We start from the raw sequence: 26790 nt of genomic DNA on the forward strand, positions 1-26790 counted from the left end.
TTTTACTATTTGTAATTTCTCATTGATTTTCCGTTCAACTCGGCTTTTTTTTTTTTTTTTTTTTTTTTTTTTTTACAAGGCACTTGTTTTTCGCCGCTTATCCACATTTCTACTCCACACAATGTTTACTTATGTAAATAAATGGTTTATTTTCAACATCTAAGCTAAATTCCAGTAGGATCAGACATTTTCATTTGATCCTTGAAGGCACGATTTGATGAAAGTGTGGTAAGATTTCCAAGGCAGTATGTGTTGTATGAATAACGATGTGAACTTTTTTGTTCTTTTCCACCTAGCATTCCAACAACCTCAAAAGTCGATATTTCTAGTCCGGAGGCCTTGACTGCCCCAGTCATACAAAATTTTCTTTCTTTCGTTGGTCAGGGCAAATAAATACAGAGATATTACTGTGAATTAAAAATAAAATACTTTTTTCATTAAATCTCGAGCCTGGATAAAGAATAAAATGTCAGGACGGACAAAATATTCCTTTTGAAAAAAAAAATCAACATTTACCTTATACAACTGACTTTTATCTCTATTAACAGAAATTATCTTCGCTTTTTTCGGAAGCACTCGACCATATTGCAATCTGAAGTCACATACAGTTCCTGCTAGGATCACGAGGTCTGCTTCTTTAAGTGCTTTTGATCTCTGCTGACGAATAAAAATGGGTGACTTCCGTCCTAACAAACCTCTAGCCATGCCACTCAAATAACAAGGAATTCCTAGTGACTCCAAAGCTCGTTGAACAGACTCTGCTGGTGTTGGCGGAAGAACGGCTTGGCTTCCCACAATAAAAAGGGGTCGTTTGGCACGTGACAACAATTCTTCGCATGTTTTAACTGAAAAAGAGAAAAAAATATTAAACTATCTATAGATAAAATTATCCTTACAATGTGTTAAAAGGAATAACACTAACCTTATTTCTGACAGTAAAAAGTAAAATTGTGTACCAATCTTTACACTTCCTTTATAGCTATATAATAAGCATTTTTATTTGTGTGCGGCAGAACAGGACTGGATTCTCAATGGTATTTCATGGTGGCATTTCGGGTGTTTCATTAAGCTCCAGTTTCATGTTTCATATAGATGTGACGATGAAGAGAGATGTTAAAACTCAAAAAAACTAACAAATCCTTTTTAGTTTTCTATTTTTTCTTTCTTTTCAAAAGTTTGATGCAGTCAGTCGATCCCTTTGCATCCAGTTCCTTCAGTTTATTTAACTACTTGTTCTTATTGATTATTTATTTGAGTACCGAAGTAAAAGGCCTAATCCTGCTGCATTAGTGTGATTTATTACTGATTTTTTAAAATATTTACATAGCAAAAATTTACTTCTTGTGATTCAACTTTTCTGAGTGTATAGATATACAACAGTATTACAATGACCTTGGAACTGGACAATACGTGAATTACTCTGTACTTCCCTACGAGTAGTAAATAATAAGCGGGATTGATTAAGTTCAATGTATTGGCACGGTTAGCACAGTTGCAGGGAAGGGGAAACTCGATACAAACTAAACAGCGAGTAGCCGTCCAGATTTAATGCCATGATTGTAGAATTGTACATTAACTTCAACTGAATCCCTCAGAAGAAGAATTGTTATAATGTAAATTACTATCTGAATTAAAGTGTCAAACAGGATATTATTTTTAGATACATAATTTAACTTATAAAACTAAGTATATATGAATGGTGGCAAGCATTGCTGATAAAACAGATTTTACTACAAAGCTTGTGAAATACTCGGCTATGATTTAAACTGAGCTAAGTGAAAACCAGAAGGAAAAGGAAAATCCAAATGAGAAAGCATGTAGAATGTACTCACGCTTCTAATTTCCACTTCCATGTTCCCACTACTTTCCAATTCTCTCTTTGATTCTTTCTTATGTAACTTTCAGTAGTAATAGTACGTATCTAACAGGTAGTATGCATTAATCCTACGGTTAGCAATAATTGATTTCATTATGGATATACTACATATAATGACATGAAGCACTTACTCTCAGCAGTGGAAGGTAACGGTATATCTAATGGCATCGGTGTGGTATCCCTTAATTCCCAAGCTCCAGCAAAAATGTTAGTTAAATAATTCGTTAAATACCTGTGAAGAAAGACAAAAATGAGACAGATGTAAATGTTTTTAAATCAATCATCTCTCCATTCAGGTTGTGGACCTCATAACTGAAAATATATTATGGTCAATATTGTAACATACAACAGTCCATGCCGCCTGAAATATGCTAATGTCATGAAAGTACAATATTTTACTTTCATAATATGAACTAATTAGTTTCTAATAAAAATACAACTAAGGGCGGAGTATATTTGAATTAAGTAAGCCACAGAGAAATTGATTAACTTATTTAGTGAACGTAAGGCTTCACCATAAATTCATTGAGCATAGTCTCGTTTCCTTTCCAGTGAGTTTCAATGTACAGAATTGGAAAAATTCTCAAACTGTTCTCATTTGCAATTGTCTACTCTTGATTTTCTTCAGAAGTGACAGTTTGCTACGCATATTATATATATATGTTGAAACAAATTCCAAAGTAAGAATACAAAATTAATGAATTACCAGAAAATAGTGAAAAGATATTCACACACACACACTAAAAATGGTACATTATAAGAGTTTTCGCAATACGATTTATCAGATATGGAAGAAAGATTTAGAAAGAAAAAAAATTTAAAAACAGAAAATAGCTGTGAAGCAAATCCAGGTTAGTGACTACCTTGGATTAGAGTCACGTCATGTACACTCATGTCCAAAATGATTGTCGCATATCTATAACTGTCTTTTGTAAGAATATAATTCGATAATGACTTTGCAGGGAACTTCTTAATACTGATACTATGTGTATAATCGGGAAATGTATATTTGTCGTAAATTTCACAGGAAAAGAATTATAAATATGAAAATTAGAATGAGTAAAATAAAATGTTGTTAAATGGACAAGAAAGTTTTATTTTCGTTTTATTGTTCTTATTTATTGCTCTTTTGACACGAAATTTGTCACATACATTTCTTTGCCGATTATACACGTACTAACATTATAAGAAATACCAGGCGAATTCAATATCAAATTATATTCATACAACAACATATTTATAGACATGCGACAATAATTTTGGACATGAGTGTACTTGTGGAAAATGGTCAAGAGAAAGTAAGCTATTTCTTCCTCAAAGTGGAAAAATGTTGACCTATTACGGACGTTCGCAAATAAAATCCTAACTCATATAAGCAACAATTTGGAGATACTGTGTCATGTGTTAATCGTGTTGCGAAAGTACTAAAAGAACGAAAGAGCACCTAAGCTTCGCGGATGAGAAAATGCGGCCTAAAGCGAACTACACCGGAAGTTACTGATCAACTTTTGTTAAGGAAAGCACTTTAGAACAGGGAACTAACCTCAACAAAATAAAAATGTATCGTGGTTGAGCACGATGCATCTTTTTTTTTTTTTTTTCAATGTATGTATGGAGAGGGATATTTGAAGGTCGTTTGTAGGCACGGCCATCCCAAGACGAACAAAAATGACGTTATGTCGAAGCAACAATTTCACTGGATTAAGTTGGATCATTCAACAATGGACAAAGGTGAAAAAAGATACAGTACATTTATTTTAAAATTAATACACCAAAATCAACAAAGGTGGACCACTAAACTTTCTTGCTCCACTTCCTTAAACTAAATGATGTTCTGCTGCAGGTATTAGTGGAACACTTTTTTTGTGAAGTGTGAACAAAATTATAATGAGGCTTTGCTTGATGTTACCCTCTGTTCACGTGTTCTGGCTTGGTTCCTTCTAGTGTCCGCTGCTGCAACAGAACATCCCTTTAAACGCCTGGCCTTGCGTACGATGTATCACACATTTTTGGTGACTGCGAGCTCTTTTGATTTCTGTCCTTGCAACGACCGAAAGAGAAGGAAATTGGATGGAGTCATCCTGTGTTAATCGCACACTGAACGGAAAAGAAGAAGAAAAGGGAAAATCGAAGGCTGATATTTTTTTCCTGCTTCTCGTGGGAGAAAGGCTGACTCATTGTTTCAAGAGCGAGGAGCTTTCAATGTGACATTTATAACAAATTATTATGAAGGAGAAAATACTTTCTTAATGCACTTTACGATTTGGGAACTTAATAACATCAGATGTATGTGTACCTTTATTTTCGAAGCATTTAAGGAACAAATGAATATTCTTGAGCTACGTTTTAACGTGATTTGCCTCTGGAATTAGTGTGACAGCGTACACGAGAAACCCCAGATAAATGTGTGTTACACTTGCACTTCAAACAAATAACTGTGAAATACAAATAAATAAAAGAATAACACAACGTCGAAAAATAAAATTTCAAATTTTGCAAAGAAATAGCCTATATATACACAAATTTCTCTTGCTTTTCCTAGCCTAAATGTCAGAATTATCGTGGTTTTGATTAAATTGTCAAGCCTTGTAGGCTAAGTTCAAGGCGGGGAACACTCAAAATTCGGTCCCCGTTAGACTTGTGGAACTTCATGCATATTTTAGAACTTCCTCATGGATATATGATTAGCAAACACACTTTCGGCATAGGATGTCAGGATTCAGTTTCCTGTAGGAGCACCTGTGATTCAGATTCTACGTTAAAGAGTAGGTCTACGTCTTAGTACTGAAAAAGAATGGTCGAATGAATTCCGTATTTGCTTTCGAAACGATCGAAATCAATATGCTTGCATTTCAATCCATCAAGTAAGTAATTATCATGTCCCAACTTCTCACCTCTATTTAGTTTTTTTTTGCATCCGTTTCCAATTACACTGTTAACAAGTGTGTATCTTAAGGGGTATGTTACCAAATGATTTTTACAGAATCGATTAAGAAATTAAACCCGAAGAAATAGGTTGAGCAGCATTGACAACATCAGTTATTTTCCACTGCTTTAATTGCTTGAATTCCTTGTTCTGAGCAATGCATTTAGCAATAAATTCAATTATTCTGTATGTGAGACATATACTGGATACATGATTATGCAATGCCAAATTCGTTGTTCTTTTTTACTATGATATTTGTACCTCACATCGGAATTTATAAAATGCCTTCCACGTGAAAAATCACTAGGGGCCCCAAAGTCGTGGTGTGTTACGGAGAGGGGAGAGAAATTTAGTTTCATTGTCACTGCTGACGTGACTTCCCCTCTTATAAAATTTTAGAGCTGCCAATGAATGAACTACCTCTATGTTTAGGGGTAGGAAGGAAATTCAATAAACCTTCCTGGAGAACCAGATAAGAACCTTAAATTTAAATTTTGGTTCAGATACACTAATAGTATGACTTGTAGGCGAGTGTACATCATGACGAACAGACGGATAGATGTCGGAAAATATATTTTTCTTTTTCGGTATCTATGGGCCATAAAACCTGTAAATCTGTTGAAATCTCGAATTTGATTTCTTTCACGATCACCATATTTTCTTCTCTCCTTTTGTCGCTCGAAAGCAAATATGACACGAAGGAACTCATTGGACATGTTTATTTCAAATAATTCTTTATCACAAATACCTAAAACAAATATCACGTATCTTAGGTAGTGTTCAGTGACAGAACCATACATGTTCATTTTACTTCGATCTCACTCATCCTCGCCCTCGCAGTAGCAGTTGGCCCTCGCCCTCGCGAATGGAATTGTCCATCGCCCTCGCGCGCTCTCACCCTCGCTGTCGAAACTTGTCCTCGCCCTCGCCGTCGAAGCTTGTCCTCGCCCTCGCGCACCCACGCCCTCGCGGCCAAAACTTGTCCTCGCCCTCGCGTACCCTCACCCTCGCCATCGAAGCTTGTCCTTACCTCCGCGCACCCTCACCCTCGCCATCGAAGCTTGTCCTCGTCTTCGCGCACCCTCGCCCTCGCTGCCGAAACTTGTCCTCGCCCTCGCCGTCGAAGCTTTTCCTCGCCCTCCAGCACCCTCACCCTCGCCATCGAAGCTTGTCCTCGCCCTCGCGCACCCTCACCCTCGCTGTCGAAGCTTCTCCTCGCCCTCGCCCTTTTCGTCGAAGCTTTTCCTCGCCCTCGCGCACCCTCACCCTCGCCCTCGCGATAGGTGTTGTCCATTATCCTCGCTCGCCCTCGCCTTCGTTCTCAAAACTTTTCCTCGCCCTCGCGCACCTTCGCCCTCGCGATAGGTGTTGTCCATTATCCTCGCTCGCCCTCGCCTTCGTTCTCAAAACTTTTCCTCGCCCTCGCGCACCCTCGCCCTCATATCATTGAGGGCGAGGAGGCCTCGAGAGGGCCTCCTTCATGGGGATCAGAGCATCAATTATTCAACCTATTAGTTGAATTATTTCCTTATCGTCAGTGGCGGATCCAGGGGGGGCGATCGCTCCCCCCCCAGAAGAGGAAACTTCTTCATTTTATATATACAAATAAAACGCATCGCAGAGTTTGGAGCTCTTAAAAGTAGCTCTAAGTAGCAGTATTACAACCCACCACCCCCACCAGAAGTCCGTCCTGGATCCGCCCTTGCTTAACATACGTCCTAAAGAAAGGAAACTAAACATATCATCATATAACTTACTGTGGAACACCTAAAATGGAACAACTGTTACAATGGAGATCTCGGTCGATAGTGACGTTTACATCATTTATCAACAGTCTGAAGAGTGTTTCTTCCAGACATGTTTTTTTGGGGGGTACTGCCCCCCGAAGCTCTGAGAGCCTTCCCCCGAAGGAGACCAAAATAATACGTCTATAATATAATAATGAATAGAATAGTACCTGCGGTGCCGCCCGGGATACTAAGTGTGTCCCCCACCCCAGAACATTGTTTCTGAAAGAAACACTGCTTATGAAGAACTTCTTTTTCTGTTATCTCAATTAGTTCCAAAGCGGCTGACTAACATATCGAGCCCTTGTAAGAAGAAATGAATATGAAAGTACACTCGGATAGGTTAATTTTTGAGCCATTTTTCGTGGCAATTAAAACGCAACTCCTGTAGCTTTCTTAACTGCACGGAAAGGCAACTAATACGTACTCACGGAACGGCAAATATTTTATGGCACCATTTTCATTCTATGAACCTTAATACATACAAAAACTTTATATTTCCAAATGAAACTATATAGCGACATTAATGGGTCATTTCAAAAGAGTGGGGGGGTAAATGTCCCCCTTTGCCCCCCTAATCGCCGCCCATGCTATGATGTGTGGCACATTTGTGCGAAATTAATAATAATATGATTAAACTGTTTACCCACAACAAAATCCTGCTCGTTTTGCTGAAGTGGCTTTTCCTAAGTTTTATATGTTTCACATATCCTACAGTTTTTTTCAGGCCTGTTTTTTAATTTGTCCAAATTTATATTTCTCCTTTTACCACACAATCGTTCAATACTTGCACTATAATATTTACAATCAGTATATCATCCTGTAACGTATTTTATTCCTAATAAAAATCATTGAACAACACAACATACAAACCCTATCTCACTGGTTTGCACGCGAACTTTTGGTGCATGGGGTCCTGGGGACAATTCCGAGTGGGAGAACATTGAACGACAGTGGATCGAATTCCGCGTTAAACCTATAGGTCCACTTCTCATAGCCTCGCCGACGAAAGAGGACGCTAAACGGCAATCAGTCAACAGTTGCAAATTTCGGCTGCATAAACAACTTATGTCTTGTGGAACTTATTAAATTTATTTTGTTAAAGCAGCTCTTTTAACAAAATTTCAGTATTAACGTGTCAGATATTTCTATTTAAGGACAAGAAAAAACATATTATTTATTTTGTAACTAAATGATAGCTCTACCCACGTAGATTATAAAAGCAGAAACAATGAAAATCGATACAATATTGACTGACATTATTTTAACAAATATCGATTCAGATAATAGTTTGGGCTGTCACAAAACTATGAAAAGTTAAAAATTCCGATCAATTGTAACAACTTCATCAGTGGTGGACATTGGAGGAGGATGTATGCTATTAATCAGCCCATTTCATGGGTATCCAAACTCACGAGCCTAACGCTCGCTAGCTCGGCATTCGCGCTCGACCGTTCTCGGGTTCAATAATTAACCGCTACCCCGAGCGCTAATCAAATAAGTCAGAGCGAGTCCAACTGAGGGAAGTGAGCCCGAGCACGATTCCCAAAGGAATAAATGAGCGAGAGCCCAGTTGAAAAAAATGAGCCCGAGTCCTAGAGAGTCCAGAGCAAAATGACCATCTATGAACCAAAGTCATTCCATCAAGTCTTTTTCCATCTGATCTACTGCAATCTGATGGTTCTCTCACTGATTGTGTTTGTTCAGATATCAGCGCTCTTGTCATTTACAGCTGAATGACGTGAGTGACTGTCTGTCTGTCTACCAACACTCTTTAAACATGACAGTGTAGTAGACACTTCTTATCTAAAACGTCTCCAGCACAGGGAGTGCAACAATGAGGCACACTTACTTCTTAATGAGAGCTCCTCCGTGGCTAAGCGGTTAGCGTACGCGCCTTTGGCGTGGGAGACCCGGGTTCTATTCCCGGTGGGAGCTCATGTGGTTCGGATTCCACGTTAATCAGTAGGTCCACGTCTCATATAGCCTCGCTGATGAAAGGGACGCAAAAACTAAAATCAACTCAACTCATTACTTCTTAATTTAGCGCTATTTCTATCCGGAAACTTTCATGGGAAAAATCAAATATTATTCTTAGTTGCATTATTATTTTTAATAATTATGTACGTACATACGAGAAATTGCCTACTGCAATTAATTGAAAGGAAAAATACGATTAATGTATAACCTTGCTATGACACTAACTTTTCATCTAGGGGACATGGCAGATGATATTTTAAATTTTGCCTCTCTCCAAAAGAGGTCAAACAGCAAACTCCAAAACAGTTGCTTTTAAGGAAGCTTGTCCTCCTCCCTCGCGTGCCCTCGTTCTCCTGAAGGAAGTTGTCTCTAGCCATCGTGCACCCTCGCTCCCGCAGTAACACTTGGCCCTCACCCTCGTTCAACCTCGTCCTCTTCGTCGAAGCTTTTCCTCGCCCTCGCGCACCCTCACCCCCGCCATCGAAGCTTGTCCTCGCCCTCGCGCATCCTCACCCTCGCTGCCGAAACTTGTCCTCGCCCTCGCGCTCCCTCGCCCTCGCGTCACTGTGGGCGAGGGAACTTCTCTGGACAGAACTATCATTTATGCAGAGAAAATACCGCAATATGTAAGGCGAACTTCAACAGAAGCTTAGAAAAAAAAAAAAAAAAGAATGCTTCATGCAATACGTAAAATATTTGTATTTCACGTATTGTGTAAATAAATCTGGAGTGCTATTTTCATGTGTGGACGAGGCAAAATCCATGTTGTAGACGTAATATGAACATTGCAAAATATGTCATCAGAGACTGTGTGGTACCAACAATGAATACGTGTCTTCCGTGTAGTAACGAAATATTTATGCAGAACGACGCATACTGTCATCGATCAAAAACTATGAATGGTGAACTTGTTTCAAGGAACTTCTCTAGCAACAGGCAAAACATAAACACTAATGGCCAAGAAACAGACCAGACATGAACGTATTGGCATTAAAATCAAAGCTAAATGACCTACGATCGAACACAATCTTACAATTAGAGGGAGGACGTGTAATTTTCCAATTTATGCAGAACACTGACTGTGAAGATGCCAAAAACATCTGAAGTTTTAATTTTAGACAAAGGATTGCTTATACAAAGTATTGATGTATAATATAGTCTCAATGGTTAGCCCTATGTATTTAAATTTAGAGAACTAAACGTTTGTTTTTAAAAAATATGTTTCAATTGTCCATTTTGCTTATAACTAGTCCACGTTATTTGGAGTGTTTCAAATAAAAGTTCACTGCTTATGTCACAAACAGCTACAGATTAAAGGATGAAACAAAAATTCAGATAGGAAAATGTAAAAGGGCGTATCGAATGGAGTATTCTGCTTGTCTCACAGGATCCTGGAACTCAAAAATTTTAAATGGAAAGATACACCATCTAATACATCATTGAAATGATTAAGGAGAACGAACACTTTTACATAAAAGAAGTTCTTCATACGGAGTGACGTTTACAAAATGCCCATTTAATTGTGAGTTATTTCACAGCTGTTGTCAATATAATATGGTGCAGGTGAAACTACTGCAATACTAAAGCAAAATGCATCTCCACCGTCTTTGTAAATGGTGCTCCACAGGAATAACTTTTTTCCTACAAAGTTGTTTGTTTACAATGGTGTATCAGATGGTATGCCTTTCCATTTAAAATTTTCGGGTCAACCCCTAGGGTTCCATGATAAGAGGGCTTTGTGGAGGAAGCAAAACAGCCAATTCGATGTGCCCTCTGACATTTTTCTACCTCACTTTTTGTTCCATCCTTTTATCACCAGCCGTTTGTGATTCGTTGATTTGGAATTCAGCGTCCCATTCAGCATCGAGGCTAAGAGATGTGAACCTACAGATCAATGCAGGATCCAAACCACATGAGCTCCCACCGCAAATCGAGCTCGGTTTCTCACACCAACCAGCCATTTGTAATTGACATGTAGAAGCACTGATTATTTTATTTAAAATATCTGTATCCGGTATATATTATACAGGATGATTTTTTTAAAATTCACGGATTTCATTTGGGTTTAGAATTTCTAACTGAAGTCCGATTTTCATGCGGTTTGTGGCAAATTATCAAGGATTTATGGGATTATGTTCACTGTTTAAATTCATCCGAGGTAATATCAGCCACGCCTGAAGAAAAACGGCAAATATTCGCCAGTGTATCTTACAACTGGAATGAGGTGCGGTGCGGTGTGGAAATTTGAGTTTTCTTTATTAGATGACAATCTCACCAAGGTCAATAAGGAAAAGGAAACTGGGCCGTTGTATTGGGAATTGTGTTGTACAGTTCTGTGCTACTATGTGAATATGATCAGGATACAGCGAGAATAGTGTACTGTTTGGAGCAACATGAGTTTATCGTTAAAAGTTTTTGGAGAACAAAACCTGTTGTTGCTACGCAAAGGGCATTTAGAAACAAATTTGCCTCACGTTCTGCCCCAGACAGGAACATAATATGGTCAGTAGTGAATCAATTGGGAGAAACAGGATCACTTCTGAGTGAGACAGGGAAGGGGCGGACCCGCATGTGGGTGTTGTGGAAGATGTCAGTTATCGACTCTTTAGGTTGCACAAGAAACCTCTCCGTCGTTTGTTGCAAGAGACGGGCTATAGCTATTCAACATGTGATTTATGGGTGTTACCACTAATACAATTTAATTTCAAAAGTCCAAAACCTCATTCCAATTGTAAGGTACACTGGCGAATATTTGTTGCTTTTGTTGAGGCGTGGTCGATATTACTCCGGACGAATTTAAACAAGTAAACATAATTCTATAAATCTCCAATCCTTTCTCGATCATTTGCCATAAACCGCATGAAAATCGGATTTCAGTTAGAAATTCTAGACCCAAATGACATCCGTGAGTTTTTAAAAAATCACCCTGTATATAAATCGAAATAATCTAATTAATTTCTTACCAGTTTATGACTCTTCCTTTTATTGATTTTGAACCACCTGAACCAAGAACTTCCTTTCTTACAAGTCCATATGGGTACAAAACATCAATTGGTAACTCAACAAATACTGGCCCTACAAATGAATAGTAAGAACAAATTATTCGAAAATACCTACGATGAAGTAAGTTTTATTTCATGTAATGAAACTACGATAGACTCTCAAAGTATAGGCATCAATATTGTAATCAGAGGTAGTATATTTACCAGTTTCAATAACGAGAAAAAGATATAATTTATTCTGGGAACGCTGAAATCTTATTAAAAATCACTTTTCATTATCTCCCACCCGTTTTATCTCTATTAAGATTCTGTATTGAAAGTGGAATTGGTTAAATCTACTACTTCCTTTTCTATTTTATTTTATTTTAATCACTTGTGTCCTCTAAGAACATGTCCCTTTTACATGAATATGTCTCTAGCACTGCATCACAGCCTTATTATACTGTTGTTATTATTATACTACCCCAAAAAAGACAATGCTATTGTGTGTTAGCTTAACACAACTAGAATTAATTCTATACCAAGCATAAATCTTAAGAATTTTCAAGACATCTAGTTTATATATGTAGTCTTCGTTTGAGGACACAACCTCACCTACCTGGAGTTCCCGATTGAGCAATCTGCATGGCCACTTTCAATGTTGGTACAATATCTCGTACACATGTAACAGTTGCACAATATTTACATACTGACTGAAAAAGCGACAATTGGTCGATATCTTGTAGCGCTCCACGACCCTTTAACAATGAAGCAGCAGCGCCACCTGAAACAAATTATAATGAAAGTTTATGACAGGACCTATAACAACAATAATTAAAAAGTTATGCTCTAATGAAGAGAATACTACATCCCTGGTATATTTATTTGACCTGTGTATATTTTTAGATTACATTAAGATTCTTTCCATACCATTAAATCTCCTAATATACACTACATTATTATAAACAATTGTATTTTAATTAACGTGTAAATGATATATATATCTGCATATCATAATTTCATGGAAATATTAGTGTACTCGCTTTCTGTAAATGACGGTTCTGACAATAAATAAACTGTGTTAACATCTTCGGTAAAATTTGTATATTGTGAAACTATTGGGTTGGTGCGGTTGAAATGTTCGATTTCACATATGGTGGGAGACTATCCTTTGTAGAACAACCAGTGGTGACGCATGGAACGTCACAAACTCCATACATGTTCAGAGAACAGGCTGAAATTCCTAATCAGTAAGTGTGTTGCTGAGTAGAGTCGCATGGAAGTGCACCATGGAGATCACACAACTGCAGGTGATTTTCCTTTATGACTTCAAAATGAGACATTCTGCACAACTAGCCGCGAAAAACGTGAACAGTGTATTTAGAGTGATGAATAAATACAACATACGTTGTTGTTTGAGAAAATTTCGTGTTTGTGTCGGTGATACAAAATTAAAAACAGTCTCGTAGCCACCGACCTACAATATGTTCTGATTAGCTTCTTAGGAACAAAATGGAAGTGGACCCTCAGAAAAGTGTTCGGCAATTGCAGGTGAGTTACATACACCATACCACTATCATTACGTAGCTCAGTATGGTTGTTAATGTGAAGAAGGTCCAACAAATGAATTTGTATCAGCCAACAAGGATTTCCGTCTCGAGGTGTGAAATTCTTTGAGTGTACGGAATCACCAGGAATATTTTCTTCATCGGATTGTCACTTCAGATGAAAAATGGATCTGCTACGACATCGTAAACTGTCAAGACAGTGGTTAAGTCGTAATTAACGTCCAGCACGGGTTTCAGAACCACACCCCACCTCAGGCGTTGTTGCTGGTATGGTGGTCTATGTAAGATGTAATCCATCTTCTCTTTCTCTGTCGAGGCAAAACAATTACTGCGGATCGTTACAGTCCTCAGCTCCACGAAATGCACCAAAAACTTGTCTACAAGCATCCAGCAATGGTCGATAGGTTTTTTGTTCTCATGTTGTATGATAATTTACACTCTCATATTGTCAAAGGACGGTGCAGACTCTTCATGAGTTGCTGTATGAAACCCTTCCTCCAGCAACGTATTCTCCTACGTCTTTAGAACCAACTACCAGCTTTTCTAGCATCTTGAGTACTTCCTGGTAGGAAGAACCTTGATGGAATCGAATCATTGGCTGAGCGATTGCAAAAGTGTGTGGCTGCATCCGGAGACTACTTTGAGTATCCAGGTATCGTAATATTCATATCCTTGGCCTTTAGAAATAACGCATCCGGAGAACACATTTAATTCGCACCAACCCAATATAACCAATTATCGTTAATAACGTAATATTTACTCTTGTTTCTCCTGAACATGGTTATAAAACTTGCTACTGAAGCCCAATGACCAGTACATATTTAAAATGAAATACTCGTAAATCAAAGTCTAACAATTTAACTCATCTAATAACGTGCGCCGGCGATTTATTTCACTTCAATAATATAATTTTGAAAACAGTACACAAATACTTATCTAAAAAAACTTGAATTGATATATTAAGTTTATATATAGAAAACTATCCCTCACTGACCAAAGTTCCAGAGGACTTTTTTTGCTGGTTTCGGTGTCGGGAATCAGCTCCCGAAGTTTGTTCAAATAGTTTCTTACCATCCTGTATACTGGGTGGACCATTTATCTTGATGGACCGTTGTAACTTTTAAACTCATAGACAAAAAACGCTGAAATCTTGTACCATTCAAATATTGGCAGGAGGACACTGTTTGGCATACTATGCGGTACGACTAAGTTAACAGTGTTGCCAACCTAACGTAAAGTTATATTTTTTCAAACTTCACTACGTCAGGTTATTTCACATTATTCAGTGTTGCAAACTAAAGAGCTACACCATCACAAACATCTAAATTCTGGTAGCCGCCACAGCAGTAATAACTCAAAGTGACGAGGTAATGCATATCCAAAGTACTTTATTGTCCAATACTATGATCATAATATAACGGATTTCAAATAAATACGAACGTAGTTACAAGGGATTGAAAATCTGAGTTTTTGCAAAAGCCTTTATTAAAAAAAAAAAAAAAAAAAAAAAAAAAAAAAAAAAAAACTAATTAAATAATTACCTCATCCAATTGCATAGATGATTTTCGATAGATGTGAAGATTTTATAGCAATTTGATATCTCAAACTGTTTTCGAGCTATAGTAAAATCTGCTAAAGTTTGCAACACTGCTTAAAATTATTTAATTCCAAGAACTTGTTGTAATTACACCTAGAATGTTACAGAAGCAAAGTAAATCAAAAATTGTTTTTAAAACTTTCCGCAAACGCCATCTTAAGCAATATATCAAAGAATGCGGCCAACAAAGCATTAGACTTTAGCCCCAATTTCATCTCATGACTTTGCTCGAACTTGAGTGTAAGTGATAGCGTCGATGCATAGAACACGACCCTGAAGGAACCAGAGTGGTCAGATGCACCGTTCCTGCGTTATCGCGTTCCAAAGTGTGAGATCGCTTCTTAACGCCTCGAGGGTATTTGTATAAAATCTGAAGCTATCACATTATAATGGTCACAGATATAACTCCGTATCGGATTCAAATCGTTGATCAAGCTCGTTGTTGCGAGTCTGGAGCACGTACAGTAGGATGTTATTCACACATGGCCACCATTATTTGGTACTCTCTTACGGCCACAACTATGAGTTTGTTGTGCCCGATCATCAATAGTTCAACGTTACTCTTCACATTGAAAATGCTTCCGATGATGAGGATGTTTCTGATTGAGTTTCATAAACTAAAGTGTCACATCGATCTCAACCTCGATGCTGGCGCCATCTCGTGGCATCTCACACTTTTCGAACGCGATATCTCAGGAACGGTGTATCTGACAATTCTGGTTCCTTCACAGTCGTGATCTACGCATCGGAAGCTATCGATTGCAATCACGTTCGGGCAAATGCACGAGGAGACGAAATTGGGGCTAAACCTGGAAGCACTCTTTTATCATTTATTCATATCTCTCGAATGGTTTGAGACATCAAATTCCTGTAAACGGCATTGTATGTTTGAGACCCTTGTCCCAGCACGCATCTGTCAATTCTGATGCTATTCATTTCTGGTAACTTTAAGTAACTTTAACCAGTCTGTAATTAATGATGTCGGTATGCTGTCATCCCAACTAAGTTTCTCTTTCCATAGTGTTTGTAAAAACATTTTGTAAGTAATAACAACTGGGCTTATAAGTCCGAGTGAATCAAATATTGATGACGCAATTGAAGTTACTACTCGTTTTCTGTGGTCCTACTTGTTTATTGCACTGTCACTACTTGAAAATTTGTTGCATACTAGGAGTTTGTCTGATTTTGGACACCAAACCAAACCTAACGTTTTGATGTTTTCTTCATTCGTTAACTGAACTGGTGAGTTTACTTCTCTGAGTTCAGGAGATACTGAATTCACTACTTCCTCTAAATTGGAACACCACTTTCGAAGATTGAAATTACCTCTTTTTAATAATGAAATAAGTTCCGACTGCAACTGTAAAGCTTCTTCTACTGTGGAACATCCTGACAAACAGTTGTCAACATAAAAGCCTTGGAGTAATATCTTTGCCGCTTGCGGGTACATATCTTTTTCTTCGTTAGCCAATTCTTTCAACACTCTTGTGGCCAAAAATGGCGCTGATGCGGTGCCATAGGTGACTGTGGTGAGTTTGAAAACACTAATTGGTTTGTCTGTAGTCTCTCTCCACAAAATACATTGATATTGTTGATCGTATTCATATACTCCAATTGCTCTGAACATTTTCTCGATGTCTGCAGAGAATGCTATCTGATGTTTTCTGGAGCGTAACAAAATTGAATACAAATCATCTTGTATTATAGGACCGACCATTGTGTCATTCAGTGATACTCCGTTTGAGGTTTTGGCAGATGCATCAAACACTACACGTACTTCGGTGGTGGTGCTGGATTCTTTTACTACTGCATGATGTGGGATATAATATTTTATGTCTGCTGTGTTGTTCCTTTCAACCTGTACCATATGGCCTAGCTGCTCATATTCCTGCATGAAATTGTTATATTCCTTCCGCAATGCTGGTGGCTGTTGCAATAGTCTTTTCTTTAATTGAAGAAATCTCTGCGTTGAGTAACACAGTGAATCTCCAAGTACTTGGTGACCTGGTCGGAATGGAAAATGCACGATGAATTTTCCTGTTTCGTCTTTTGTCGTGTGTTGAAGAAATGTTGTTTACACTCCAACTCGTTTTTGGATTTTTGGCGAACTTCGTCTTCTTCAATTTCCCAAAATCGTCACAGCTGAGTGTCCAGATTGTCTTCGTTGCGTAGAAAACACGTAACAGGAACTGTTGAGCTTCCACCAGTTTGATGATAACGTCCTGAGAATATCCAGCCAAATTCTGTATTCCGAAGAATTGGTAGATTGGGATGAAGTATCTTCCTTCCTGGACGTAGAATTTCCAAAAAGATTTCTGCTATCGATAAGTCTATCCTATCCGGAATGTGAAAGGCTGGGTCTGCTAACTTCACATTTTTTCGGTAAACACCAATCCTTGATTTGAATTGATGGTAGGTCACTCGTAATACAAGGTAATACTGCACAAGTAATAAATGAAGTACTTTCTTAAGTAAGTTCCAGAGTCATGATGGATAGTTGTAATAAATGAACTATAATTACTTACTTTAAAATGTAGTTGAACGTCTACCACATGCGTTGTTTGTAACACAAATTTATTGATCCCTTGTATTGGCATGTAAACCTTGCGTTTACGCAGTCTTAACTTTTGCACTAAATCTTCTGTAATGAAGTTTGACTGCGACCCATTGTCTAACAACACTCTGCATGAATGTACTTGACCTAACTGATCGCTCACATTTAATAACGCTGTGGACAACAGCACTTGAAATGAAGATTCTACCTTAAAACTATGGTATGAACCTTGTACGTCTCCTTGATTGCTAGTAACATTACCCTTTTCTGTATTATTAGCTGATACGCCCTTAGTATCTAAAACTACACTTGAAATTTGTGAATTATCCACTTCTGTATATAATAATGTGTTATGTTTTTGATTACAATGTTTACAATGCCCAGATTTACAGTCTTTCACCCTGTGTGAACCTTTGAAGCAATTAAAACACAATTTGTTTTGTACTAAACACTCGCGCTTTTTCTGGAGACTTGCCTTTATGAAATACGTACAGCGAAATAACTCATGTTCTTGTTTACAGAATGGACATGTGATATTATTATTAACAGCTACATAAGACTGTGATTTGGATGCATTTTTGTTAACCTTCGTATTTAATTTAATTGTCTTTTTACCTGTAGTTTCACTGTCAGGATTTATATTCTCTAATGCTTGACACTTACGCTCAACAAAACAAAAAAAGTCAGATAATTGAGGAAAAGATTGAGCAGTTTGTTTTAATTCCCATTCACGTCTAGTTTGATTGTCTAAACGCTCCACGAGTAGCTGAAGTAATATTCTCTTCTAAAGGAACGTCCAAGTTCAGTGCCTTTAAAGCATTCACGTTGCTTGTGAACGTATTTACAAAATGACGTAACTCACTAGCACTTTCCTTTTTTACTGATTGTATGTGCAAAATTTCCCGGACGTGCGTGGCTGCTATCAGTCTTTTGTTTTCATACCTATCGGATAACAGTTTCCATGCTACCTGATAATTCTCTTCTGTTATGGACAAATGCTGTACTAACTGAAGTGCCTCACCTTTTAAGACTGAAATTAGATACTGCAGCTTTTGAACATTTACTAGTTTAACACTGTTGTGTACCATTGCCTTAAAGCTGTCAGAAAAAGCTAACCAAATCTCGTATTTGCCTTCAAACTTAGGTAAAGCTAATGCTGGTAGTGTAACATTATCGTTATTTCTGACAGTATGCCCTTCATTGGTACCTTTGTTTTCCCTATGCCTACTGTGATCAACTATACTATGCATTTTAGATTTTAATTGAAAGTACTTATTTTCCATCTCTACTCTATAAGGTTCATGATCTTTGCTCGTGTCTTCAATTTCTAACGTAGTTTGAATGTCATCAATTTTCATTCATAATTCTGCTAAATGTTCTGCTCGTGTCAGTTTTTCTGTTATGTTCGGTGACTCACTAAATGAAGAAACAAATTCTTCTATGCCTGTAATTTGTCCTTTTATATTTGATCTTTGTTTTAAAAGACGCTGCAACTCTTTTTCTTCTATTGCTAAGGTTTAAAGTACTTATGGTTTGGTAGTGCAGAGTGAAAATAGTCTTACTTTGCTTTGTCGGCTTCTGTACCTGTGATTTTGTCACTGCACCGCAATAGTCACTGGAACTGACATAGTCATTGAAGCACTAGCAATTGTTACTTGAACACACACACACACACTGAAAAAATCACTAAAACAGTTAACTATCACTGTTGTTATTGTTCTTATCGATACGACCCAGGAGGACCAAATGTTAATGTTTGAAATGCGTTGATACGTGCAATAGTGAACTGAAATCCACACTGAAAATGAGATACACTCAATTTATTTCTACTGCACTACAATACCTAAAATTATAAATGTTTAAACTGCACAAACGTAACAAATGTTCAACACTGCACTAAATAATTGCTCTGATGAGCCTGATAGAAATTGTCCTTCATTTTGATGCTTCAACACTCTCACTTACTACTACTTTTCACTGTTGCCAGATCAATCACTACTGTTTAACACTGTTGCCAGATCAATGTAAAAAACATTAACTGAAATTGCAAAAATCCCCACGTAGTGCCATTTGAAAACCTACAACTTTATATTTGTTAGCAACTGGCTGTATATCAGAGTATGTCAAACGATGTCCCCCTGTCGACATTTGCATGGTATGAAATATAAGCGTTTTGTACTTATCAAGATAAATGGTCGATGTCATGAAGATTTCTATCACAGAACTAGCTTTCAACATAGGCTTCCGGCGAAAACTAGATCTTCAACTTTGAAAGGTTGGTATTCCAATAATATTGAATCAACAAACACCACACCATCAGAAACAAACATAAAAGATGCTAATCCCCAAACGGTGAATAATCTGCATGTGTTCTTAAACAGAATCCTCATTAATACAAACCTAATAGCAAAATAGGAGATTCTGCCATCTGTGCATTTTTTACAGCTGTTAAAGTATTAGTAAGTCCAGGACCTGCAGTGACAGCAGCAACCCCAATAGTGCCAGACATTCGTGCAACGGCATCTGCTGCAAAAACAGCATTCACCTGAAGAAATAGTAAACTTATTAGCTTTTACGCTGCTGTCCACTTCTGATGCATAACTCACTACAACACAATATATTTAGTTTGAATGTAAAATTCTGAGCTAACTTGCCCCTGTTTCAAAAGCAGCTCACTCACAACAATAGGTAGTGTTCTGATGCAATAAAACCTCAACATTTCCTTCTACAAAATACTTATAAATATAAGTACAGAGGCTTTCGCTGAATGACAAAATAAAACTGTTAACCGGGAAGAAGTCATAGCACTGTTGAGTTGATGAGAGTAGTGTTTAAGAAATTATGCAGTTTGGCAGAATTCAATATATTATATCTAAAAGAGTCAACAACGTTACAACTATTCAAAAGATCCAGAATTATTAATGCAATCTAGTTGAAGGAAACAAAATTTGGACCAATTCAAGCTATAATGAGAATGTGACTGTTAATATTAATTTCTTAACAACAAAGCTCATCAGAGTATTGGGACCATTAAAAACAATCTTTAGTTTAACGTCCTGAGGGTTAAAGGAAACTATTCAGTTATGAAAGAGCTGGAGGAATAAAGGTAATGGGAAATTCCCAGACATGATGTTCATCATAAGTTCACATGTAGTCGGATCAAAACAATATTCCTTGTTAAGAGAGGTGAAAGTCACCGTACCTCTCCATTTTTAAGTGAAACAGATTCACCCGCACGTGTGTATTTCGTTTACTCTTACTAGTTTTAACAATAGAAATGTTGATCATAACGAAGCATAGCAACGGGAAATTTATAACTGAAGACCGGCAATTGTGGGAAAACACAACACTAAAAATGACACGAAAAATAAATTTTAAAAATATAAATTTAAATTATTATACTTTTATGTCGACAATTAAATAATATATCAAGGAGAGAAAAGAAAATTACAAATCATAGAAACATAAAACGGCAGAGAATGTATACCGTGATCAAAAACTACGAATAAACAGTTCATATTAGATAAACCCTAATCTGGCACCTGATAAAGCAGTTATGCTATACAACACACAATTCACAATTGTAATTAATTCATATCGATTTTCTTCAGGTTGTTCACAGAATACACACGCAAAGGGAGTGCCTGGTTATACCCCCTTTACAAGAATGATACGAAAAAAAAAAATAATAATAATTTCAAGGTATGAATTAAAAAAAAAAAACTGCGCGTGTTCTGAGCAAGAAGAGGTTGTGTTTCAATTTTCACAAGCATTTAGAAAATTACCATCATTATTATTTAAAATATCAGTGATAAGAACTCGGGTACTTAAAGTCCCTCTATTAATGAAATTGTGAGTACGCCACACTTCATACACATGTTGTTTCTCGCCGCTAAGATGCGTTTGAAGCGTTGAAAAGATTGTGCAACAACTACCGATGGGAAAGAAACACATTTGAAACAGGCCACAGCATTGGTTTCCATGTTATTTGGTTCGTCAACAATTACTCATCCTAAATTCCTTATTTTACTGGTAATCTGTATTCCATGAAAGAGAACAACGTGATTTGTACTTCTCCGAGAGAAAGATGAACAAAACCTTGGAAACAACCCTAAATAGCAAATGATCACAATAAATGGAACTTATTCACGGTTTATTGCAAAAATGGCAAAATATGGTGTTTGGTTACAACTGCCAGTTATTACTTATAACCATGGTTGTTTCAAATGTTCCCCAGCCCAAAAGTATCCAGTTGTTTTATTTTATTTTCGGTGGTGTGTATGTGTGTGTTAAATCCCCACCTCCAAAAAACACACTTAAAAACTTGGATTGAAATGATAACCTCAATGTGATTATAATTACTTTCTATAATCGTATTTCTCAATACACGTCTACTTTAAGAATTGGCGTAAAATATGTATTTACCAAGAGGACATTTTCAGAACAGAATATCATTAAAAAGAAATACCTGGGAATCATGCATAACGAATTTTTTCGCATCGCACTCGATCAAATTGGCTGTAATAGTATTAAGCCCGTCTCAGACGGAACTGAAGTAAGGCTGTGATTCACGATCTAAAATTCACGACCTTACTTAACGATCGTGTGAGAAGTAACTTGCCCCTAGTTCAAGTTGAAATTTTCTGCTGTCCTTATTTGGATCCTGACTTGGAAGAAATAGAAGCAGTTTCTATTTTCTTCCTGACTTGCATACAACTACCAATCAGTAAGGAGAAGCGCCTGACGACATTCAACTTTATTTCTCGCTGTAATTTCAAAACAATGCTGCCTGGACAAGAGAAGCATTAATAGGGTCATACGAAAAATATGATTTTTTTTGTAGCACGATTTATATAATTTAAAAAAATGCAAGAATAAAGACCTTAGAGGAGGTATGCAGTGATGGTATCCGTCCGAACGCTACAGGTGTGAACAAATGTAATTGCATCTTTTAAAAGAATAAAAATAGGTGATTTAAGTATATTGTGTAATTTGTATACCAAAAAAACGTAACATGTTTAAAAAAAGCGCGCAGGTTTACTTCTGGCGCACCATTCGAAATAAATGCTCAAAAATTAGAATTCTTTCACTAATTACCTTCTTTTCGTTTTCTAAATGATTTATGCTGGGTGACATGAAAATATCCACATGGCATAGTTAAAATTCAAGGGGGTTTCTTAAGCAATCGTTGAAAATTATAATTCTTTTACGACTTGCGTATAAATACAGAGTCCGGATGCATACATAAAACCTACAGCCCAAAAAACACAAAACAACCTGCGCTAGGTCGCCACTAAAAAGCACGAATGCTATCTAACCGAGTCATAGCGGAGCGAAGCTGTAGGATCCGAGAGTTAGCGAGGGGGTGCGTCTGAAGGGAACGGGCACGTCAGGGAAGGTGGGTATCCGCATAAGCGAGGGTAGTGAAAACGAGTAGTTTTAATAGCATCTGTCATGGTTCCATACTAATAGCGTTCCACTTGTAAACAAAATACAACTTCTGTAAACTGTGCAGAAATTCACCGCCGGTGGAAAATAGTTTCTATGCAGGTATCTTTCATATCAACTCACTTATTTTATCCGTCGTAAAGTACTTGTAATAATTTTAGACTAGTAATCCTACACTTGTAAACATAAAACTCAGATGTGATGCGCCAAAAGTAAACCAGCGCGAAAAATAGAAACAATGAGAGTATTGTCATAAGTGTTATGTGGCTTTCGTGAAATTTTAGGGAACAGTTCTACAATGCTGGCACAATACAAAACTTCCGGGTGTAGTGCATGAGATGGGATCCCGGCGGGTTTAATTTTACCATATGGGCTATGTGGGCAAGGGCGCCGATTTCTCTGTAAATTTGGGGGGAGCCATTCAGATGCAGAAGGCATATATGAGGATTTTAAGACAAATTGCATTCAAATTATGCCAAATATTGTATATTCTTAAATAAAATAAGGGGGACTCATATCAGCTTTGCCCCCCCCCCCCCCCCGGGATCGGCGCCCTTGTATGTGGGCATTTTTTGTAGGCACTGAGCTGAGCGGATGCACTCAGTACCTATACTAGAAAATTGCTTTTTCTTCTTTATTTTAGCTTTCCACACTTGATAACTGCCCTCATTTACATATTTGGACAAGTCATTTGATTTTCAGTTCTACAATCTGGTGGATCCAAGGATCTACAGACCATTTTTCAGCTGATACAGACTCCTCCATGTTCGTATCTCGCTGCTGAATTTTCGGAGTTACTAATTTCAATAGCGTATGGAATTCTGAATAATCCATTCTATAGATTTTTTTTTATTTTATTTATTTATTTTTTTTTTTTTTATTTTTAGGGACGAGTATCTTCTGTAAGTAGTTCATTATTCACCATTGAAAATACGGTGCTTTCCTGTGCATTATTGCGGCGAATAATTCACTTCCTGGTCCACCAGCTCCTCTTTATTCTTTCTCTCTTGTTTTCTTTGGAGTGGGAAGGGAGGGCGGATTTTGTGTCAGCAACAGTGCAGATATCGCTGCTATGGCTATTTCATCCTCTTCGGATGAACTCATATTGTGAAACAGAAAAACAATAATATTTACGATTACGACAGTCGATTGCCCTGTGCGTAAAAAGTTTCTCGTCTGTTTAATACAGCGACCACGAGAGGCTCTGCTGGTAAAACCCACTTAGTTTTAAGGATCGTCTGAGACCCCTATATCACCTCAGGATAAAAGAAATTGCATGGAAGTTTCAGTTAAGCAACACTGTTAAGTTGTAGCCTGGGTTGAGACCTTAATTCAGATCCGTGTGAGACGGGCTTTAGACTGTAATTTGGAACAATAAGCAATGTGACTACACTCCCTTTGCTTTTGTACTAGATAGGCTCTCCTAGTGTATTAATATAAATAAACAATGAAGTGTCATGTGACAGTTAATTACAAAAAGTGCCTCACTTAAAAAAGGAAATTACTAAGGATCTACTATTTTCTCGATATTACACTTGAACAACTACATATATAAAAACGAAAACAAGTCTCATTACAAAAGAAACAAAATATTCTCTTACGATACTTACAAATATGCAATATGGACACCCTTTTAACCCTAACTAATAGATACAAAACGCTGAATTTTCTGTCATATAAATATCGGCAGAGGAATATTCTTTGACATATACTGCTATACAACTAGATTATCAGCATTGCCAACCCAACATAAGATTGTATTCTTTTTTTCAAATGGCACCACGACTGGTCATTACACATTTCATGTACATGTTAAATGAAAACTTACAATAGCATCCTTTTTATGCAGTGTTGCAAACTAAGGACGGTGTGGTATCACAAACATCGCAAAAATCAATTGAAGACTTGCACAATAGTAATTATGCAAGGGACGCAGACAGGGAAACTCATATCCAAAGCACCTTAGTGTCGAACACTGTGGTCGTCATACGATCCATTTGATCTTTTTCAAAGGACAGTTTATGTACACCGTCAAGTCGTTTACAGCAATTTGATATCTCAAACCGTTGCAGAGATATTAAAAAAACTGGTAATAATTGCTATATTGCTTAAAATGACGTATTTGTGGGAACTTTTTAAACGGCTGTTGCTTTCTTTGCTTCTATAACATACCAACAATAGTTTTTGAGGTCTAATTACAGTAAGTTCTTGGAATCACGCAATTTTGAGTAGTGTTGCAAACTTTACCAGTGTTTACATGACTCCAGAACGGTTTGAGATATCAAACTGCTCTGAACGGAACTATAATCTTGACATCTATTGAAAACCATCTATGTCATTGAATGTGTCACTTATCTGAGCAGTTTTCGAAATAAAGGCTTTTAAAATCAAATAAAATTTTCAGTCCCTTGTAACTTTATATTCCTATTCATTCGAAATCCATCATATCATGATAACAAAATTACACATTAAAGTACTTTAGGTGTGCCGGATGTACATTGATCCGTACGTCTCACTTGCGTTTTACTGCTGTATAGGTCACCAAAATTTGAATGTTTGTGACACTGCCGCGTCCTTAGTTTACAATATACTAAATAATAAATGTAATATTGTAAGTTTTCGTTTGACATGTAGATTTGGAATGCGTAATAACTTTGCGTAGTGCCATTTGAAATTTGTAACTTTAAGTTGGGTTGGCAACATTGTTAATATGGTGGTATCGTAGAATATGTGAAATAATATCCCCTTCCGATATTTGTATGGTACTAAATCTCAACGTTTTTTCTGTATTAAATTAAAAGTTACAAGGGATATCAATAATACCTGGACCACCCAGTATGTATATTTGTAATATCATAATTTGAATCAAAGACATTACGAACGCTTCAGTTAAAAAAGAAAAAAATAAAGATCTACTATTTTCTCAACATTACACTCGAACAACTACACAAATAGGAATGAAAAGAAAGTTGCATTAAAGAAAAAGATCGGGAAACTCCCGAATTCTTGAATTTCTGGTGGAGTATGTGGCGTATTGTAAGGTTATCGCATGTTACAAAGGTCCTATAATCGTAAAATCTACTTTTTGAAAGAACCGACTTATTATTTTTCTTTTCTAAAAAAATAATCAGTCCATTTCATAAACCAATTTTCATATCTAGCTGATAACCTTCAAGTATTATCCCAGTATTTGCCTGACGTGTTTTGAGGAAAACTAAAGGAATCTTTAGGCATGCTTCTTGACCCAGGGTCTGAATCCTTGGTGTTATAGGGATCCTATTTCATATTATATAGAATTATCCACCTCTTTGTTACTCTATTTCCTTCTTTCTAGAACTCGATATATAAGATATTGTCAATGATACAAAATATATCCCACGAAACGCGGATTGGGATTCACGGATTCCCTTTCTGCGACAACGGAATTCCATAGTTTCATGTATGTAGAATATGATTGGTTAAATGATATTTTACGTAGGAATACGGCCTTAAACATAGGTGAAAATTTAATAAAATCAAATTTTGTCCAATAAAACCCAATGAGCTCTTTTTAATTCCTGTGCTTTTAAAAATCCTGCTTATAACACGTTACCGTCTTTCCAAATTACAGTGTAAAAACTTGTATCTCAATAGACAATATTGTTTTTTACCTCATGTCTTGTATCAACAACTTTAATTCCAATTTTCTCTGCAGCTACTAAAATAGGAGAAATATGACCTCCCACTAATGTGAATAGATATTTCACATTATGTGACTTCAGTACTTCAGCAACCACTTCTCCACCGTGTTTCTCCGACTTTTCATCAACCTGAAAAATAAATAAGAAAAATTCAGTATCTCGTAATTCACAAATCTTGATGTAAATTGATTCAATTCCACTTGTTCTACTTAAATAATACCAAAATAAAAGACCTTTATGGGATATATACACAGTATTTGAAAACGAAGTAATTTTTAGGTTTAACATCAGGATGCACTACTACCAAGAAATGATGTTGACTATAAACTGAAATTAATTTTTGGAATGAAATAACCGGACACAACACTTACCTCCTACTCAATTTACTTGAAT

At 36.9% G+C, this 26790-nt stretch overlaps 1 protein-coding gene across 1 annotated transcript in view; it reads right to left on the reverse strand.

The window, feature by feature from the left end:
• Window positions 1-26790, reverse strand: part of LOC145688223 (2-hydroxyacyl-CoA lyase 2-like) — a 55776-nt gene that overhangs the window by 24492 nt on the left and 4494 nt on the right. Inside the window, exons 2-7 of the mRNA XM_081762133.1 lie at window positions 26368-26526; window positions 19670-19814; window positions 12170-12334; window positions 11533-11644; window positions 2008-2108; window positions 517-845 (exon numbers count right to left, since the gene is read on the reverse strand). Of these exons, the coding sequence (XP_081618259.1) occupies window positions 517-845; window positions 2008-2108; window positions 11533-11644; window positions 12170-12334; window positions 19670-19814; window positions 26368-26526 (1011 nt within the window). The remainder of the gene's footprint in view (window positions 1-516; window positions 846-2007; window positions 2109-11532; window positions 11645-12169; window positions 12335-19669; window positions 19815-26367; window positions 26527-26790) is intronic.

The sequence above is a fragment of the Thermobia domestica genome, chromosome 6 (assembly GCF_964235325.1).
Source record: "Thermobia domestica chromosome 6, izTheDome1.hap1.1, whole genome shotgun sequence".
NCBI lineage: Eukaryota > Metazoa > Arthropoda > Insecta > Zygentoma > Lepismatidae > Thermobia > Thermobia domestica.